Raw genomic sequence first — 15,232 nt, forward strand, 5'->3', positions numbered from 1 at the left:
GGCACACTGGGTCACACTAAGTGCTGAAGTTCAACTAATAGAATGCTTTTTTTATGACACAGTCTTATGAAATCAACGGAACTCCTTTGTTTTCTTTCATCTGAACAGGGTTTCCAGTTTCCAAACCATATATAATCTCCCAGCTGGGAAAAGGGGAAGAGCCATGGGTCCCAGATCTCCAGAGTTCAGAGAAAAGAGAGATCCTGAGAGCTCCCTGCACAGGTGAGGAAACATTAAACCAACTTGGAATCTGTAAGTGCATGAAGGAAACATCTGGGATGCCCAGCAAAACCCTTGGAAGGTCTGTTGATTCATTATTGTCACTAGCAGGGGTTGTATCCTCAGGGTAAATATAGCTCATGGCTTCCTGTAGATTCTAGCAGACACCAGGTAGTAGCTTCCTCCCTTCCCCCTGCAAATTTGGATGGGATGTGAAGGGCCAAATTGATCCTCTCCTCTCTCCTATTTGGGGGAGGAGTTGGGTGGAGTTCAGTTCCTGAATTTTATTTGACGTGTCTCCAGCATTTTTTTTGGTTTGGTCTTCCCCTTTCCATCCCTGTTTGAGGTTTCTGTCTGTATCACAGCAGGTGATGTAATGGTATGTGAGAATGAGCAGAATTCTCAGCAGGAAGATGCTGAGCACGTGGATAAATATGGAGCATTATCACAAAGATTGAAAAGGAATGTGTCCAGAAGTCATGAGCAGGGAAAATCCTGTGAGATTCAGCACAGACCAGAGAGAGAGCAGGGAATCCACTCAGGAGAGAAAGTGGGTAAATATATTTACTCTCATGGAACTCAGCAGAACCTCAAGGAAACCACAACTCGGCAGGTCATCCTTATGGGAAAAAGAAAAAATACATACATTTTTCCCACCATCCGTGCAAGTGACTACTCACTCCTTTTAAAGCATCAGAGAATCCACACAGGGGAGAGGCCGTATGCATGCAGTGAGTGTGGGAAAAAGTTCACTCACAGATCAGGCCTTTCTCAACATCAGAGAATCCACACAGGGGAGAGGCCCTACGAATGCAGTGAGTGTGGGAAAACCTTCAGTCAATGCACAAACCTTGTTAGTCATAAGAGAACCCACACAGGGGATAGGCCCTATGCATGCAGTGAGTGTGGGAAAACCTTCAGTTGACGCTCAAACCTTGTTAGTCATTAGAGAACCCATACAGGGCAGAGGCCCTATGAATGCAGTGAGTGTGGAAAATACTTCATTAGCAGCTCATCCCTTTCTGAACATCAGAGAATCCACAGAGCGGAGAGGCCCTATGAATGCAGTGAGTGTGGGGAAAGCTTCACTAACAGAGCAGCTCATCTTAATCATCAGAGAATCCACACAAGGGCGAGGCCCTATGAATGCACTGAGTGTGGGAAAACCTTCTCTTGCCACTCAGCCCATGTTAGGCATCAGAGAATCTGCAAGAGAGATCAACACCATAAAAGCCTCTAGGTCTATTAAGACTTCTTTTTTTTGTTAATACTTTGTCTGATTCCCACACAGTAACTCTTGAAGCTGTTTGAACTGTTTGCAGCACCGTTATCCCTCAACTTGTCCGGATGAGTGGCCCATTTTGGCCTTTTGTAGGTCGCCCTGTTTCAAGGTGGACCCATTCGTCCTTTCTATCAAATCCATTGTCCCATGAGTAATTTGAGTGTGCCCCTTCTACCGGGAACCAGAGAACATCACATTCATACCATTCCTCCTATTGCAAAGTTATTGTTAGAGTCACCAGTGATACAGATTGTATCATTACCAGTTGTTCTCATGTTGCTGTGGGTTGTGCTGAAGAACAGTTATTTTGGAAACTTTTAAAATTATATTTAAATGAAGAGGAGCAGGGGCAGGAAAAAAAGTGTCATTTCAGTCTCTGACACTGGAAGGAGATGGGGAGACTCAGATTCCCTCCTTCCCCATCACTGCAGAACTGTTGCCTTTTCTCTTAGCCATGTTAGAGTTTATCTTCATCACATTCTATCCCTCCACTTCTCAGAGTGCCATGTGAGGAAGAGTTTTCAGCTGTCTGTGCTTGGAGATGATGCTTTGACTTCTTTAATCCTATATCAGAGTCACTGAGTGCAGATGAAAGTGTCAAAGACCTGGAAGGGGAATTCAAATGGATCCCAAACGCAGTTTGATCATTTGGAGTTAAAATGCCAGGTTCCATCTATTGGTAAAGCCACTTCTGGCAAAGTGGCTGTTTTGTCCCCCATTATGGGGATGCAAAGATACTAATAATTTTATAAATAACATAACTGACTAGTGAGACAGTGCTGAGTGATGCAGGTTTGAATGGATCAAAGCAGTATGGAGAGGGGAGGGATAGCTCAGTCCTTTGAGCATTGGTCTGCTAAACCCAGGGTTGTAAGTTCAGTTTTTGAGAGGGCCATTTAGGGATCTGGGGCCAAAAAATCCAAAAACCTTGGGGATTGATCCTGATTTGAGCAGGGAGTTGGACTCGATGACCTCATGAGGTCCCTTCCAACCCTGATATTCTATGAATGTAAGGGGAGAATTTCTTGTCCTGATTCTGAATAATCAGATGTAACCTGCTCCAGAATTTCACTTGACACTTTCATTGCCATGTATACTATCTCTCTCTTTTGTGGGTTTCTATCTTTCCTGAAGGCTATTTGGTCACCCAGTTGGATATTAGTTCAGTTTGATAGGATGTAGCTCAGTTTTATTGGAGAATTTAAGACATATGACCATTTGCTAAAGTCGTCATTTCTCACTTCAGCTTTGCTTTTTCCCCATCCCTCCATGATAACATGAAGAAAGTTCAAGTGCAGTTCTGTCAACAGGAGAGAACTCTCCAATTTACTGGACAGGCTAACAAAGAAACAGCAGTGATTTAAAATTTCCACTCAGAAATGATGAACAGCAGCAGAACCCCAACTAACTGAAGGACGTGCATATGAGCACAGTGTCGTTCAGTTATTTAAGGGGAGAGAGAATTCCAGGGTAAGTGATTTTGAGCTAGGCAAAATGCCCATGTGTTTGGTTCCCAAAGCATTTGTAACCCAGGCCCTACAGAAGATCTTTCCTAGCTAATCCTATGGTGTGGGAAATGCAGCCCTTCATGACACAGATGTTGAGGAAATAGAAGTGGAGTTTTTGTCGAATTTATCTTTTGTAGGTGCTAAAGATGTGTATAAAATGAAACCAGTGTTGAAAATGTAATATCTTCAGAAAAATGGCCATTTTTTAATAGAATCTCCAGCTCTGATAACTAACAAAGATTCTGATCCAGGCCTGTATCTAGTCCCTTCCCTGGACCTGTGCCACCGAATTAAAGAAAAGCTGGGCATTTTTTAGGAAGCCATTCCTCATTAACACTGCTGAGATTTTGAGTAGTTTTGTAAAGGATTCTACTTCAGAGAAGTGTAAATTTACCCTATCCAAGACCAAGGATTTGGAAAGAGCTGAGGTTGAAAGAGTCCACAGTTCTTGGTTTCCACCCCAGTAAAGGAAGCTATGGTGACCAATGACCCAAGGAAAATTGTTTGTGCAACTCCACTTCCTAGTTCAGTGTCACTGATTATACTTCCAAAGTATGCCAGGGTTAGATTGAGAACAATCATCCTTTGCTGTTTGGATCCAAAGAGAGAGTGCTTCATAGGACATTCCTTCCCCGTGGATCCCAAACTGGCTGCCTGATTAGGTAACAAGGACTTTCAGGCTGTAGAAATGAGGGTAACCACTGAGGCAATGAATTTATCAGGCTCCAATTTCAGACTTCTGGATACACGCATATTGAGTCCTGATTCTATGGTTTTGTGTCTGACGCTATGGCTACACAATAAAGCTGATGTTGGCACAGCTGCACCAATGTAGCTGCGCTGCTGTAGGACTGCTGTTACAGATGCTCTAAGCCAATGGAAGAGACCTGTCATGCTGGACTTTTAGTCCAGCTCCCACAAGCGGCAGCAGCTATGTTGGCAGGAGAAGCTCTCCTGCTGATGTATTGCTATCTACACAGGGGGTTAGGTCTGTAAAAGTACATTGCTCACCTGTGTGGATTTTTCAAACCCCTGAGTAATATTGTTACATCAATAAATGTCTTTAGTGTAGACAAGACAGTTTTATCTTGTATTTTACACATTTACATCACTTCTCCTCTCCCTCCTCCTACTTTGAAAGATTAAAAAGTGTGAAAAGAGAGGTATTTTTCCTCATGATGCTGACATTCCCACATAGGAGACCGTTTCCGCCAACACACATGACAGAAGATCCTGAGATATATGGACTCTCAGAAGTGGTTGGGACAAACCACAACTTGAGGCAAGGTTCAGATGTTGGCAATGGGGATAAAAGAAAACTAACATATATGACAAGAATTTGATCTTTGAATATATTCTTGTTACCAATTAAAATGAAATTATAAGTGAAGTTATTGGTTAAAGAGTAAGAGACTGTGTGATAATATGAATATTTTGGACAAAGTAAAAGTTGTCTTGTTTTTTTGTTTTGTTAGTCATATAGGAAATGATGGCTAATCTTGAAAAGTTAATTTGATTTAATTTACCCTCTGTTGCGTAAGGAGTTCTGGTAGAAAAACCTCCCTCCAAAGATTGAAGTGGGAGAATGTGTGAGAGAAAGAGTGTGTAAGAGAATATTGGCCCAGTATAGATTTTAATTTTTTGTGTTTTCATATAGAACTTATTTTGCTTAGTTTCGAAGTCAATTTCTATTAAAAGGAAAGCTACTTGCGGAGATAAATTGTATACGTTTTTACCCACTTAGTGCATAACGGTCACTGGCTTCCCCACTTCTCTAATTTGCAAAGGAAAGGCATGACATTTGTCATAGGATGTGTCCAGGAGGTAGAAAAGCTCAGACTCAGATTCAGACTCTAGGACTGGAAGGGACCTCGAGAGGTCATCGAGTCCAGTCCCCTGCCCTCATGGCAGGACCAAATACTGCCTAGACCATCCCTGATAGACATTTATCTAACCTACTCTTAAATATCTCCAGCGATGGAGATTCCACAACTTCCCTAGGCAATCTATTCCAGTGTTTAACTACCCTGACAGTTAGGAACTTTTTCCTAATGTCCAACCTAAATCTCCCTTGCTGCAGTTTAAGCCCATTGCTTCTTGTTCTATCAATGGAGGCTAAGGTGAACAAGTTTCCTCCCTCCTCCTGATGACACCCTTTTAGATACCTGAAAACTGCTATCATGTCCCCTCTCAGTCTTCTCTTTTCCAAACTAAACAAACCCAATTCCTTCAGCCTTCCTTCATAGGTCATGTTCTCAAGACCTTTAATCATTCTTGTTGCTCTTCTCTGGACCCTCTCCAATTTCTCCACATCTTTCTTGAAATGCGGTGCCCAGAACTGGACACAATACTCCAGTTGAGGCCTAACCAGCGCAGAGTAAAGCTGCACTCATCAACCATCAATATAAAGCAAAAGGCTGAAGTCCATTGCCTTTCAGGTTAATAAGCCATCTAAAGGGTGGTCTATGCTGAAAAGCTGTGTTAGTAGAGCCATATCTCTCAGGGGCGTAAAAAAAATCCTCTCCACTGAGAGAAGTAGTTAATGTGACCTGAGCCCCAGTGTAGACAGTGTTAGGTTGTCAGAAGAATATTTCCAGTGTTTGAAGTTGTCCTAGGTCTCACCCCCACTCTGAACTTTAGGGTACAGATGTGGGGACCTGCATAGATACTTCTAAGCTTAATTACCAGCTTAGATCTGGTATCACTGCCACCATCCAGAATTCACAGTGTCTGGATCACTCCCTTTCCCCAAAAAACCTTCCCCTCCCTGGGTAGCCTTGAGAGACTCCTTCACCAATTCCCTGGTGAGTCCAGATCCAATCCCTTGGATCTTAACACAAGGAGAATTTAACCATCCCCTCCTTCTTTCCCCCACCAATTCCTGGTGAGTCCAGATCCAATCCCCTTGGATCTTAAAACAAGGAAAAATCAATCAGGTTCTTGAAAAGAAGGCTTTTAATTAAAGAAAAGAAAGGTAAAAGAAAGAAAAGAAAAAACAAACTCTGGGAGACAACATATCAGCTAATCTCACAGACAATAACTTGAAAACACAGGATGTTCTCCTGGGCAAAAATCTTAATACACACAAGAATACCCAAATTTGATAATTCCCTTAATTTGCACCAAGACAAATACAAAAGAAAATAAACATAAACCTATTTATTCCTTTCCAAAACTTACTATTCTGGTAAGAGACTGGTTCCTTGGTCTTTTTCACTCCAGCTGAAACTGAAAACTGACTAAACAAAGGAAACTTCCCTCCTTCCTTTTGAAACATCCTGTTTCCCCATTGGTTCCTCTGGTCAGGTGTTAGCTAGGCTAGGTGAACTTCTTAACCCTTTACAGGTAAAAGAGGCACTAATCCTTAGCTGTCTGTTTATGACAGAAGTGTAGACATAGCCTTAGACAGATTGATCCCCTATGGGAAGCGAGTCATGACATCAATTCCAATTTTGACCCATCTCCCTGTATGTGAGAAAGTTACTAGTGTGGAGGGCTGAGCCAGCTGTCCGATCTCCTGGTTCCTCAACTGTAGCTACAGCTCTTAGTACCCATCAATCCAAAGACTGAGAGAAATGGAGAGTTCCAACCATTGTCATTTTAGTATCTTATTGTTCCTCTCTTTGTTTTTTGTGCTGGCCTTTCTGTTATATCAGGGTGTGACTATATAGCTCAGAGCATCTGTGACAAAAGCTCATTGGTGCCAATTGGCAAAGGGGTCACTTATTCACAAGCAACTCCTGTTTCAGACTTGACAAACTCACCACACCTAATACACTGATTTTATGATATTTATCCATGAAGCATAGCAGTGAGATCTCTACTGAAAGCTTGTAAATTATTGATACTCCTAATCACTGCAAGAGGTGTGTCCGAGTCATATTTAAGAAGTAATGTAAGTACATGGAAAATTATGCCCATATGGTATTGTTGTGAAAGTGAGTCACCCCGATCATAGGTCTTGGTGGGGACGGCCCATTCCAGTGGGAGGGAATTGGCACCTGTTCCTTGCTAGCCAGTTATGTGATGTATTGCTCCATTGTCAACCTTTGCACCAACCCGGAAATTGGAAATGGAAAACCATCAAAGACAACCTAGCAACACTGAAACCCTGTGGAAGTGAAAAGGACAATATGAGAGGAAGGAGATTGTCCTTTCTGTGAATATAAAGACAAAAGACTGATTCAGTTCATAACAGGGTGGAGAAAAACACTCTGGGTCCATTCACCAAGGAGATTCTTAATGACCAGTGGTGCTTCATGAAAGGCAGGGCCGTGGCTCCTAGGGACTAGCAATCAGTGAAATTGACTGAAGTGTGAGGTGAGAATCTACTTAGATAGGAAAGGTAACTATTAAAAAGTATAGCTTGCATTTTCTGCTTTTGTTTAGTTGGTAACAGCTGGTTTCCATCACTCACGTTTGTTTAAATCTCTATCCTTTGTTACATTTTTGCTTGTTCGATAAGTGTACTCAAGTGCTGTGTGTGGTACAGTAGCAGTGGTCCACAGTAAAACTAGTAACCTAGGATATACCATTGCTTTGGGCAGAGAGGATCTGGGATTTCTCTGAGTATCTGGTGATCTGGGCTGGACGCCAGAGGGGGACACATCGAAGGAACTCAGGGGTTAGGGTGGTTGCTGTAGCTCAGAGGAGTGTCCTTGAGTGCCTGATGGGCTGGGTGAATTTGGTCACTAACATCCAGCTGCCAAATGCAAAACTCCCTCTTCCTAGTGGCATGTGGCAACAAGGAGACTCACAGTCCTCAGCACCCTGAGAAGGGTCACAGTGTGTCTCTATGTTGATTCACCTGTCAAATTCACACAGGGAAAGCTCCCTGTAGCATAAAACTCTGCCCTATGAAATCATGGAACATGTGCTCTTCGCTCTGTGAAAGCATGTAAAGAATCCAAGTGCTGCAGGGTTGGTTTGGGTCCAGAGTGACTTAGACAAACTGGAGGATTGGGCCAAAAGAAATCTGATGAGGTTCAACAAGGAGAAGTGCAGAGTCCTGCACTTAGGAGGGAAGAATCCCATGCACTGCTACAGCCTGGGGACCGACTGGCTAAGCAACAATTCTTCAAAAAAGGGCCTGGGGATTACAGTGGATGAGAAGCTGGATATGAGTCAACAGTACCCTTGTTGCCAAGAAGGCTAACAGCAGATTGGGGTGTATAAGTAGAAGCACTGCCAGCAGATCAAGGGAAGTTTGTTCATTTCAAACCTGCAGCTTATTCATTTCATTTGGTGACCCCTCCTAGTTCTTGTGTTATGAGGAGTAAATAATACTCCCTTCCTTGGTCCTTTAAAAGATATTATGTGACCCCCTCCCCCTTGTCTCTCATGTCCTGGGACCAACATGGATACAACAACACTGCAAACAACAAGGTTCAAAGTCAATGCACATGGGAGAAGCATCCTGTGTTTCGTTCCTTATGTCCTAGTCCCATCGTGTGGCCATTTCTTTTTCTTCCTTTCTGTTAAAAGCTTTGGTGTTTGTCACAGAAACATCATTTCCCCAGGAGAGACCCAGGAGTGAGAGCTGCATTCCTCTACCAAACAGTCACTAGAAGGGGGCAGACAAAGGCCTTTAGGATGAGGCATCTGTCACTGTCAAAAAATCATCTCCTTCCTGTGGTTCTGCGGGCAGCAGGAGCATCCACAGCTCGGTGGCCCCCGGCAGCACTCCTGGGGTGACCGGAACAGCAGCAGGCACCCTGGGGCTCCCCCCTCTGGAGCAGCAGCTGGAGTGGCAGTGGCTCTCAGGGATTCTCCCCTGGTAGCTGGTGCTCATTATCCATCAAATAAAACACTTCCACCTGCAAGTGGATTTAGCACAGGACCCTCAGAATCAGCAGCTGTTCCACCTCCCTCTGAGCTCTCTGGTCAGGTGTCCTAGCGCTGGAAGCCTCCTGTTTAGATCCTAAAATAACATTTTTGCACTAGTGGAGGGGCTGAAATTTTGAACGGGACATTGTAGCTCCACTGTTATTTTATTGAATTGCTTCAAAACAGCAAGTGTAGAATGTCTCCTAAGTGCCAGGCTCTCTGCCATGGAAACAGCTGCCCCTGCTCTCCAGGAGTCTGTGCATTCCACCCAGCAAAGTGCAAACCTGCTCCGCACTGAGGGGGGGTCAGACAGTGACGGTAACACAAATACTTCAGACTATTAACCCCAGGTCCCTTCCTTTCTTTAACCCAGAACATGTCAGTCAATTGTTAGCCATGGTATTATCTTCATCTTAAAATACCTCTCAGGACATTGAACAGAGGAAGTGAACACCCCCCACCCCCAATGGCTCCCTGTGGAGGTGCTGTACTGTACCTGCCCCTGGAGACTGACTGGTTTTATATTCTTAGAGCTTTTTCTTTTCAAACCCCTTATCCCAATCTATGGGCCACCGCCGCATTTCAGAGTTTAGATTTTACTCTCATCACCCTCGTATGGCACTTTCCATGTGAATTAGACAAAGTAAGTCGGGGAAGCTCCATGGCTAATGAAAACCAACGCTCTGGGTGAGGTCTGAACCCACACCTACAATTGTATTTCCCCCTGCACAAGCCAGCATAGGTCCTTCAGAGACAAACAGGATGGAAGCAGTTACCTGTGTCTGTGGTTCACCACTTTGGCTGCCTTGTAAAAGGCTGATGGTTCAAACCCAGTAGAAGATGGTGGATTTTTGGTTTTTTTAGCAATGACAATTCAGTACATTTTAACAGGCAGAAAATCTCCTCTATTCTGGTCTAGCCCCATTTGACTCCTTCTGCCCATCTTCTTCCTTCCCCTTCAGTGTCTTTCCTTCCCCACTGGGGACATGCAGAGATGAACCCCAGTCAGTCTGTGTCACAGAGAGTCTGTTTCTTCTAAGGAACATGGGTGAAGCATTCCAGCTGAGAACTGAATTAGCACCACTCACCTGGGTTAGAAACATTTGTTTCTTTCGAGCAGATAGTGGGAAATTGGACATTAATTCAGAGCCAGGAGGCAAGGCAGAGGCTTCATGACCTTGATCTTCAGGAAGTGCAAGAGGATCCCCAGGAAGGAAGGAAGTTTCCTTTAGTCTCAAGCTGGGCTCTCCTGGAAGTTGGAAAAGACCTTCAGTCACTGAGGACCTCATGGGATTGTGCTGCTCCAAAGGCTCCAGAGTTCTGGGTGCAGGGAGGGTGTCACTGCACAGTCTGAAATGGAAGGGAGGACCCTGGAAGGGAAGGGAGGAACAGAAAATGGAGAGGAGTGAAACAGAGCAAATGCCTCTTCTCTCTCCACTCCCTGACCCAGCAAGAAATATTTTCAATGGGGAAATTCCCCACCATGGACAGCAGAGAACAAAGAGACATTTGCCTCAAACTGAGCAGTAGGGTGACCAGATAGCAAGTGTGAAAAATCAGGAGCAGGTTGGGGGGTAATTGGTGCCTATATAAGACAGAGCCCCAAATATCAGGACTGTCCCTACAAAATCATGACATCTGTTCACCCTTCTGTTGCCTCCTGTCCCAGTGAGAGCAAAGAGCTGCCAATGCTGGAGCTGTCGGCTGCTGTGCTTTCCTTCCCAGATGCTGGAATAATTTGCAGCACGGAGACCTGGCTCGGCGCTGATCGGGTGGAAGATCTGCATGCCCCAGTGGGTGAGGGAGTTCCCAGGGGAAGAGTCCGAGTGGGAACAGGGCCTGGGGGCAGAGCACAGGCAGGGCCATGGGCTGAATGCTGGTGGCTCCCCCACTGCTCGGGAGGTTCTGTCAGTGGCACTAAAGGCAGCAGTCCAGCCCCCTCCAAAGGGAGGTGCATCACATCCAGCATTTTTTGCCCCCTGAGCCTCTCCAAGCCTTTTATACCCACCGCCCACGCGCAGTGTCACTGGTAAATACGGTCAGAGGAGATGCTGGAGGCCTGGGGTGTGAAATGACTGGATGAACCCAGTCCTCAGGGAGTAAATCCTCAGAAATCTCTCCCCTGGGTTTCTAATCATAGAATCAGAATATCAGGGTTGGAAGGGACCTCTGGAGGTCATCTAGGCTCCAGCAAACAAGACCCTCTGTGTGAAGGGAGAGTCTGTGAGAGGGAGGGTTATGGAGTGTCTCTGGGAGGGGATGGGCTGAAAGGAGAAGGGGCCATGGAGGTGTCAGTGTGAGGGGGAGGGACTGTGAGGGGGAGTGTCCATGGGGGTGTCAGTGTGAGGGGGGGCTATGGCGTTTCTCTGTGCTGGGATGGGCTGTAAAAGGGAGCGCCATGGGGGTGTTAGTGTGAGGGGGAAGGGGCTGTGAGGGGCTGAGTCCATGGGGGTGTCAGGGGGCGGGACTGTGAGGGGGCGAGTCCATGGGGGTGTCGGGGAGGGGGTGGGGTTGTGAAGATATTGTCACCTGCAGGCACCAGGAGCCCTCAACACAGGAGTTGAACTGCTCCCTCCCCCCAGGTCTTTGGGGGGACCCTAGAGCCCAGCATGGAGCTGCTGTCCCTGCAGGGTCCCTGGACATCACAAAGGGGGAGATGTGAGGTTACTGCCCCATCAGTCCTGGGGTGGGGGACTGGAGCCCCCGGAACAGCCCTGAGGGGACTCAGCCCTGTTGGGAATTCAGTGTCTGGAAAAGCACGTCTAGGAATGGGGATTCCCAGCTGCCTTACAGCGGCATGAAGGAGAAGAGAGAGTTATTGCTTTAGAAAAGTCTGGGTGTGCTGAGTGTGAAGGAGGGTGCCCAGCTCTCAGTCTGCGGAATGGCCAACTCCAAACATTCAAAAACTCTGAGCCAGGCTCACCAAGATCATGAGATTGGCTTTAAAATCATAAGATTATATAAAACTAATAAATTAAGGTATTTTTTTATTTGCCTTCTGCTTGATGAGCCTTTAGGGTGCACTGGGGTCACATTTTGAATTTTTCTCCACAGCCACAAGGACTAGAAAGGTTCTGTTTCCTTAAGAGCAAAGGCTGAAATTATCACATCTTCACTTGACTCCAGGAGCTGGGACTTTAAGGAAAACAATAACTCTCATGAGACTCAAGGCAAAATCTTTGGAGTTGGCAGCACTGAGTCGGATTGAGTCTTTATTCTCTGAGATTCCCTGGAGCAGGGGTTCTCAACCTTTTTCTTTCTGTGCCCCCCCGCCACATGATATAAAACCTCCACAACCCACCTGTGCCACAACAACTGCTTTTCTGCATGTCCAGTATAAAGCCAGGGCTGTTATTAGGAGGTAGCTAGCAGAGCCCCCATGAAGTTAAGTTGCTTTGGCTTCAGTCCCAGGCAGGAGGGCTCAGATATCAGATTTCTGCCCTGAGCCCCAGTGAGTCTAACACTGACCCTGCTTTCTAGTTTATTTTGGTGGACCCCCCCTTGAAACCTGCTGGCTGCCTCCCAGGAGGCTCCGGACCCCTGGTTCAGAACCACGGCCTTGGAGCTCTGTTTAGAAGGAGGGAGCAAAGCTGCTGCCTTAACTCAGGCCCTTAGAGTGGGATATTCCTGCCCTGCCAGCTGCACCAGGAGAGCTCCCTGAGGAGCTGCCAGGCCTCAGGGATGATCTGAGCCTGCAGGGCCCTAGGGGCAATGAAGCAGCTGAGTGAGGCTGGGCACCTTGATTCCCAGAGAACTGCCCTGGCTCCCTACTCAGCAGCAAAGAATAAATTCTCCCCTGTTCCCCCAGTAAATCAGCCTGGATCTAAGTGCAGAGCTGAGGGTTTCGCCTTTCACTCCTACTGGGGAGGGCTGGGGTCCCAGGGACATTTCTAGCAGAGCATTTGGAACTGAACTGGGGGAACCAGCTCACGTTCAGACCACATCTTTATTTACAATACGATATAATCCTTCAATTTACAGAGACTCTGCTGCTGATCATGAACTAGAAGCACATGACCTGTAAACAGCTGCCATTCGAATGTATCTGAAAGTTACATGGAACAACGATCTGTGTTAAAGGAAGGTTGCCATTTGTTAGAGCCCCAGTTGATACCGTGTGCACAAACGGGATTGAATATGTAACAGGGAGTTTGGTAAATCTTGGTTATTTTATTTTTGTAACAGGCTCCTGTCCACCTCCAGTAGAGTTTTCAGTCCCAATGGCAACTTACTTACCAAATGTAATACAGACTAGTCCATTCCTCCCGAGTGGATGTGGTTCTTGTTCTTCTGCACATTGTAGCCCATGGAGGCCAAGGACCTGCAAATGTGTTTTCATGTGCCTTTGTTTAACTGATGAAAACAAACCTAGACACTTAGAGGATTGGAACTGATTTCAGCTGGGGGACATGTTTGCTAGGTTTTTATGCATTTGCACAGGAAAATGTTGAGTGTTTTCATTCATTTCAGGCATCCTTTTCAGTGGAGCTCCTGAACATAATGGAAAGGGATATGCAATTATTTTTGTTAAAGGAAGAGGTTTGTAAGGGGGCACTTGGATTTGAACCAAAGACCACTCAAGCTGCAGTCAAACATTCTACCATTGAGCTATACCCCCATGACATTTCTATAGGCAAGTAGTGATCTTAAGGATTTTGAAGGACAGGCTCTGCCTCAGAGAGCTCCTTTTCTATTGCCAGACCAGAGGGGTTTTAAAAATGGGGTTTGATTAAACTTTATATATATATGTAGACACCATAGCTTGCACACCCACCAACATAGCTTCCCCCCAGTGTCATAGTTACCACCTCTTGGGGAGTTGGATTAAATGCACGGACCAGACAGCTCTCTCCCCTCTGCTTAGAGCATCTTCATTATTTATGAATAGGTGGGAAATAACCTCCTGAATGGACAGTAACCAGTTTATCAAATATTGCTGTCTGCATTTAATATGGGTAACTGGTCATACTGGGCTGGATTAGTAGGAGCATTGCAAGCAGATCGAGGGAAGTGATTATTCCCCTCTGTTTGGCACTGGTGAGGCCACATCTGGAGCATTGCATCCAGTTTTCACACACACCCCCAGAAACAAATTGGAGAGAGTCTAGGGGAGGGCAACAAAAATGATTACGGGGCAGGGGACTTATGAGGAGAGGCTGAGGGCAGGGCAGTCCAGAGGGGCAGGTGTGGCAATTTGCCCCAGGCCCTGCAGGGGCCCCCATGAGACTATAGTATTCTATAGTATTGCAACTGTTTTTTATGGAAGGGGCCCCCAAAATTGTTTTGCCCCAGGTCCCCTGAATCCTCTGAGCGCCCTTGCCCAGACCGTGGTGCTGTCCCCCTACTCCACTCCCTTCCCTCGTTCTCCTCCCTCTGAGGCCCCACCTGTGCTCCGCCCTCACTCCCATTTGGCCACATCCTATCCCTGCTCTTCCTCTTTGGCTGAGGCCTGCTGGTCCACATTTTGCTTACTCCTCTCCTCCCCCAAGGCCTCCTCGCGTCTCTCCATCCCCTACTCCAAGGTCTGCCTGCTGCCCACACTTCTCTGCCCCCTCCCCTGAGACCTACCCTGCCCACACCTCTCTGCCCCCTCCCCTAAGACCAGCCCTGTCCACCACTTGCACCTCTCTGCCTCTCCCTGACCTGCCCAACGCCCCCACCTTTCTGCCCCCCTCTCTTGAGACCCACCCTGCCCACCGCCCACATCTCTCTGCCCCCTCCCCTGAAACTCGCCCTGCCCATAGCTCACACCTCTCTGCCCCTCCCCTGAGACCTGCCCTGCCCACCGCTTGTACCTCTCTGCCCCCCTGACCTGACTTGCCCACTGCCCACACCTCTCTGCCCCCTCCCCTGTGACCTGCCCTGCCCACCACTCACACCTCTCTGTCCCTCCCCTGAGACCTGCCCTGCCCACCCCCTCACCTCTGTGACCTCTCCCCTGAGAACCGCCCTGCTCACCACCCATGCCTCTCTGCACCCTCCCCTGCCCTGCCCACCTCTCAAACCTCTCTGCCCCTCCCCTGAGACCCACCCTGTCCACCTCTTTCTTTGGTCATCTGTTATTCCTTGAAACATCAAGGATGGAATAAAAAGCTGAGTTTACTCCAGGGTGAGAAAAGAAAGGAGCCACCAACCCCTTGGCAAAGCTCAGTGCCCCAGAGAAAACCTGCCCTCTGCTATTGCAATCACTGATGTACTGGGGATATGATGGGAAAGAGACTATCTGAATGATCAAGGCAGGAAATGGACAACAATCTACAGCAATGTCATTAGCCACAAACACACTCTCATGCTCCAGCCAGAAGGAAAAGGAGCAGGAATTCTTGCAGTTCAGCCAGGGACACACTTACACAACGGCACAGCAGTGTGCGTGTTGTGGAAGCTGGTCTGAGGAAAC

The 15,232-nt window shown here is 46.7% G+C and overlaps 2 protein-coding genes across 2 annotated transcripts in view; one reads left to right on the forward strand and one right to left on the reverse strand.

Annotated features, from left to right (window-relative positions):
* The window catches only part of LOC115650666 (zinc finger protein 501-like), a 1,041,190-nt gene that overhangs the window by 923,498 nt on the left and 102,460 nt on the right, over positions 1 to 15,232 (reverse strand). The gene's annotated exons all lie outside the window — the stretch shown is intronic.
* LOC115651236 (zinc finger protein 773-like) lies at positions 195 to 1,144 on the forward strand. Its single transcript, XM_030562180.1, has 2 exons — positions 195 to 222; positions 588 to 1,144. Exon 2 carries the CDS (start codon positions 596 to 598, stop codon positions 1,142 to 1,144), a length of 549 nt encoding a protein of 182 aa, XP_030418040.1. The 5' UTR covers positions 195 to 222; positions 588 to 595.

This window comes from Gopherus evgoodei, chromosome 4 (assembly GCF_007399415.2).
Source record: "Gopherus evgoodei ecotype Sinaloan lineage chromosome 4, rGopEvg1_v1.p, whole genome shotgun sequence".
NCBI lineage: Eukaryota > Metazoa > Chordata > Testudines > Testudinidae > Gopherus > Gopherus evgoodei.